Genomic DNA, 5,575 nt, shown 5'->3' on the forward strand with positions numbered 1-5,575 from the left:
CCCGTGCTGAGGTGTCGGCGTTTGTCTGGTGGCTTTTTTTAATCATTATTTTTAAGTGTTGCAAACCGAGAGCGAATTTCCCAGGTCTGTGTTGGGCCAGGCTTGGAGTATCTCCAGGGATGGGGACTGCACAGTCTCTCCGAGCATCCCGTTCCAGGGTCCCGCCACCCTCGCAGCTTTTTCTTACGTTCAGGTGGAATTGCCTGTGTTTCGGTTTGCCCCCGTTGCCTCTTGTCTTGTCACCGAGAAAAGTTTGCTTCCTTCTCTGCATTCTCCACAGTCAAACATCTACGTATTGATGAGACCGATCTCTTTTTTTTTTTTGAGTGAAAACAAGCCCAGCTTTCTCAGTCTCTCGCCACCTGAGAGATGCTTCAGTACCTTCATCATCTTTGTGGCCCTACACTGAACTTGCTCCATGTATTTCGTGCCCTGGGAAGCCCCGGTCTGGACCTATGCCCAGATCTGGCCCAGATGTGCCCCACCAGGGCTGAGCTGAGGGGAAGGATCACATCCCTTGAGCTGCTGGCAGTGCTCTTCATAACACTAGCTGGAAGATTATCTGTGTTTTCTTTTTAATTCAGAAACAGAGCAGCAATGGCTTTGAGAATGGTTCATGTACCTTGTCAGTCTGAGGTGACCGGCTGATGTTTCGACACCGACTGGTTGTTCTCTTTGGTGGCCAGATCCCAAAATGGGGAGGTAAGAATCCCAAAGGAACTGTTGTGATGTCTTTTGAGTGAAGGACAGGGAACTTAATCATGAATTTGTAGCTGATCATTAATTCAAAGGTGGGAATAGTGTCTTGACTACGCTCCTAAGTCAGAGCCTGAGCAAAGCAAAGCTTGAGCAAAGCCAAGAAGCTTTATGAAGAATCTCCTTGTCCTTGGCTTCTTTCAGAATGTGTTGGACGTTATGGTAATGAAGTCTGTTTTTAAAGCAGGTTATCCTCTTTGGGTTTTAGGATCAGCATCTCCTGTTTGCTTCCTGCTTCTTGGCACTTCAGCATCTCTCCGGTGGGATGTCCGCGCATCCTCAACACCACTTTGCGACAGATCGTGGTGATAGGGATACTGGCTGCCGCTGTCTCTTTGCTGTACTACTCTCTGGTAGTGATCCGCAACAAGTACGGGCGTGCCTACAGGGACAAAAGATTCCACAGGTGAGACCTGAAAAGGCTTTTGTGGAAAGGAACGAGACTTAGTTTTGACGTGAAAGAGCAAACACGGACAGGTTGTGTCTGTAAAACACGTGAATGGTGTGGAAAAAGTATGAGTAAAATTTCCTATTTTTTTTCTGAAGCTTTCCTTACCTAAGTTTTCTTCTAGATACTTTGCTCGCGTAACTGACACTGAAGCCACAGACACAAACAACCCCAATCTGAACTACGGAATCGTTGTGGACTGCGGCAGCAGCGGCTCTAGGATTTTCGTGTATTGTTGGCCACGGCACAATGGCAACCCGCACGATCTGTTGGACATCAAACAGATGAGAGATAAAAACAGAAAACCAGTGGTTATGAAAATTAAGCCAGGTACTGGAAAGATCAGTTCGTTTCAGATGTGATTTTCTAGGTAGTCACCTTTCCTAACTTTGCTTTTTCAAACCCCATATTTAAAGCATCTGGGTGAAGGACGCTTTCAAGCTGTTGGTGTGGCACTCCTCCGGATTTCTTAGAGTTTGGGTTGTGGAGAGCTTTGTTCAGTTGTGAAACGTGACACCGAGGGGCTGGAGGGAGAGGTTTCTCTGTGGACAAAGACAGTTGCCGGTTAACTTGGTTCTCTTTAATTAATGAATAAATAATTGGCTTTCTCTAAAGCCGTTTGCACCAATTATATAGATCGGTAGTACATCCAATGCAGGTTTTTATTTTTTAGAGGATGATGGAGTGTTAGTGTCATTCTTATTTTCTTCTCTGTGCGTTGGTTATCATGATTTTTCCAGAAAATGCCCAAAGCTTGAGTTGCCTCACTCTCGTTTTTATCTGCTTCCCTAGGCATCTCGGAGTTTGCCAGCTCTCCTGAAAAGGTCAGTGATTATATTTCTCCACTTCTGAGCTTTGCTGCCGAACACGTGCCTCGTGCAAAACACAAAGAGACTCCTCTTTATATTCTGTGTACTGCGGGAATGAGGATTCTGCCAGAAAGGTTATTGGCTGCCTTATTTTTAGCATTTAGAATAGCAGTCCTGGTGGGTCTGGCTATTTTTAACTTTTCAAAATGTAATTTTGCAGCCAGCAGAAGGCAATACTTGAAGATCTGCTCACTGATATTCCTGTGCATTTCGATTTTCTATTTTCGGACTCACATGCAGAGGTTATTTCAGGGAAACAGGAAGGTAAGTTAATGTTGGGGGAAAAAAATAATTAAAATGTTTCTTACTTTCATGGTACAATTTGAATATTACTTTTTGTTGTTGTTGATTTTAAAATTCTGGTTGAGAGACCTTATTCCTCAGTAGCAACATATGGAGTGTGGAGATGATCATCTGCTGTGATCTTCTAACTTGTCTAAATGGTTTTGAATTAGCAGCGAATGTGACTTATCTGTATTTAGGAGGAGTTTTAATCTGTTTTCTCTGGCTTTGGAGAGGGAGGGATAAGGGTAAGGCCCAACATTCTTGTTGGAAGAAGCTTTGCAGGGAAAAATGATTTTCTAGGGGATGTGATGAACTCGCTAGAGGCTTAAAATCACTTGAACAGCTGATGTGCTTGCTTTTTCTGAAATTTCCCCATCAGACTGTCTTGAACACCTTGAATTAGGTTTTTTGTTGTAGCCTTAACTTGAGAGAGAAGGACTAGAATAACTTGTCAGGAGTGTTTAACTTCTGAGTATTTTATATAACAGAACGTAAGCTGAGATATATCTTAACTCACGTGCAAAAAAAAAGTTTTGTTTTTACAATGATATGTACCAGATATTCCTAAAATCTCAAAATATGTTTTCTCACACCCGTAGGAGTGTACGCATGGATTGGCATCAACTTTGTTCTCGGAAGATTTGAGCATACAGATGATGGTAAGTGTTTTAAAAGTTGGATGTTAGGAAGGACTTTTGAGTGTGTTCCTGTGCTTTCACCGCCCGTAGTGTATTTTTACACACCCAAGTTGTATTTCTCACTTGCTTGTCGCTGTTTTCTCCAGAGGATGAAGCGGTTGTGGAGGTGCACGTCCCCGGCAGCGAAAACAAAGAGGCCATCTTCCGTAAGAGGACAGTGGGTATTCTTGACATGGGCGGAGTGTCGACTCAGATAGCGTACGAAGTCCCTAAAACTGTAAGCTTTGCCTCTTCGCAGCAGGTTATTATCTGTGCAACTTCCTTCTTTTTCCTTTTGATTTATTTTAATGCGTAGTTGTTGGTTTGTTCTCCTTGGTTTGAGTCCCATTCTTCATTGCGCTGCACGCCAAAACCGAGGCAAGGTGGGAAATACCCGTCCTTCATCAGCTAAGCAAGTCATTTGTATTTTGTTCATTTGGGAAATTCATTTCAGTTAGTATAAATTTCTTAGTGGACGTGCATTTTTTCATTGTTATGTGTGTATGTATGTACAATCTTTAAAATTGTGTTGTACTTAAGAGACTGTGTCTTGGAGTTTAGAAACCAAAAATTGTGTGGTTCTTTTATGTAAAAACTTAGGTAAGATATTGCTTTTTCCTTTAAGTTGGTTTGGTGGAAACTGAATTAAGAGGACATGGGGCTAACGATACAGTTTGATTAATTATCACCTACATCCTCAGCACCAGCGGTGGTGATGTGGAGATTAGTAGTAGCACATCCTTTTTGATAGGAGAAGATATTTTAGTGTCCGTAGAGTTCAGTGAGAAGCATTTCTCTGCAGTCAGTATGCCTCCCTCCCTCTAGGGAGTAGAAGGTAACGTGAAAAGCAAAATAAACAAGGAGCAAAGTTTAAAAATGTCAAGGGAATCCCGTCATCCAAAGAACTCGCGCTCTGGTTCATGTTTATGTCTAATCTCGGTGCTTGTGTTGCCACAGGAGGAAGTTGCCAAAAACTTACTTGCAGAATTCAACCTGGGCTGTGACGCTCATCAGACTGAGCACGTGTATCGAGTCTACGTGGCAACGTTCCTCGGCTTTGGAGGAAACGCAGCACGCCAGCGGTACGAAGACAGTGTGTTTAGCAGCACAGCGCTTAAAAACAGGTAACTGTTGGGAGAGGTGGGCTCCCTGCTGGAGATTCTTTAAACGAGGATGCTTTGTTTTGATGTGTCTCGGAGCTTGACGTTTCTGCGCTTGCTCTTTTGTTCAGACTGCTGGGCCAACAGACTGGCCTGACTTCGGATTCGCCCTACCTAGACCCTTGCCTGCCGCTGGATGCTCAGGATGAAATCCAGCAAAATGGGCAGAGAATGTATCTGCGGGGAACAGGAGATTTTAATCTGTGTCGGGAAATTATTCAGCCGTTCATGAATAAGACGAACGAAACACAGACGTCTCTCAATGGCGTCTACCAGCCCACCGTGCACTTTCAGAACAGCGAGTTCTATGGCTTCTCCGAGTTCTACTACTGCACCGAGGACGTGTTACGCATGGGAGGAGATTACAACGCTGCTAGATTTACTAAAGCCGCAAAGGTAAAGTGTTCATGAGATTAAACTTTTTCGATTTTAAAGCAGCTACTCTCTAGAAGCATTTTGTTCCAAACCTCTTGCATCAGAACTCTTCCTTTAAAGATCTAAAATCCTTTTACCTTGCAATGAACTGTCACGGGACATGTTTTCCTCACTGGGTTTTCTTTTCGAGTACGTGTTTTAAGGCGCAATTGTAAAATTGACTGTAGAGGGAAAAGGATTCACTGTAGTCAAGTTCCAGCAGAACTACTGATAACAGGGAGACCTGTGCTGCTTGGGGACAGTTTAAAGTAAAGGCTACAGCATAAAGTAGAGGAATATCACCTGCTTTGGCAGTGACCCGTCTCCAGATACATGACCGAGGAGTTTAAGTGCTCCTGAATATTAATTTAACCACAAATGCTATGCATGGATCAAAATGTTACAGAAAATATCGTGAAGTTTGTGATCTGACTTAACAGGAGTGCAAGGGAAGCTATTTTTGAGTTTTCTAGATTTCGGTATTTACAGAGCATCTTATCTAGTGTCTTTTTTTTCTTTTCAAGGCAGAAGCAATACTGAAGTCTTTTTTTTTTTTTTTTTCTTGAAGGATTATTGTGCCACTAAGTGGTCTGTCCTCCGGGAACGTTTTGACCGTGGTCTTTATGCATCACATGCTGATCTCCACAGATTGAAGTAAGTGTTTGTGTTTGTACAGCGAATTCATTCATGCAGAGTTGCCAGGGAGAAGTCGAGGTCATGTGCAAACGATCCATTTAATGAAATCCTTGAAAGTGTGAATATAACCTTAAATATTGCGTCAGCCATAAAAAAAAAAGTGCTGATAATTATGTGTCTAATTGCACTCGCCAGCCCTCTGGGCCTCTGTAACTGCTGGCCTGACCTTATGCCACTCTTTTCTCTAGGTACCAGTGTTTTAAGTCTGCCTGGATGTACGAAGTATTTCACAGTGGCTTTTCTTTCCCCGTGTGGTACAGCGAATTGAAA

General features: G+C 43.0%; 1 protein-coding gene across 1 annotated transcript in view; it reads left to right on the top strand.

Moving 5' to 3' along the window:
- Positions 1-943: 943 nt before the first annotated feature.
- ENTPD4 (ectonucleoside triphosphate diphosphohydrolase 4) overlaps positions 944-5,575 on the top strand; it is a gene marked incomplete at its 5' end in the record, with an annotated part of 5,244 nt that continues 612 nt past the window's right edge. The window contains 10 exons of the mRNA XM_009877464.1: positions 944-1,162; positions 1,329-1,534; positions 1,997-2,147; positions 2,234-2,337; positions 2,958-3,017; positions 3,143-3,273; positions 3,993-4,159; positions 4,267-4,591; positions 5,178-5,263; positions 5,494-5,575. The exon at positions 5,494-5,575 is cut by the window's right edge and continues 104 nt beyond it. Coding sequence (XP_009875766.1) covers positions 944-1,162; positions 1,329-1,534; positions 1,997-2,147; positions 2,234-2,337; positions 2,958-3,017; positions 3,143-3,273; positions 3,993-4,159; positions 4,267-4,591; positions 5,178-5,263; positions 5,494-5,575 — 1,531 coding nt within the window. The remainder of the gene's footprint in view (positions 1,163-1,328; positions 1,535-1,996; positions 2,148-2,233; positions 2,338-2,957; positions 3,018-3,142; positions 3,274-3,992; positions 4,160-4,266; positions 4,592-5,177; positions 5,264-5,493) is intronic.

The sequence above is a fragment of the Apaloderma vittatum genome, unplaced genomic scaffold (genome assembly GCF_000703405.1).
Source record: "Apaloderma vittatum isolate BGI_N311 unplaced genomic scaffold, ASM70340v1 scaffold1861, whole genome shotgun sequence".
Classification (NCBI taxonomy): domain Eukaryota; kingdom Metazoa; phylum Chordata; class Aves; order Trogoniformes; family Trogonidae; genus Apaloderma; species Apaloderma vittatum.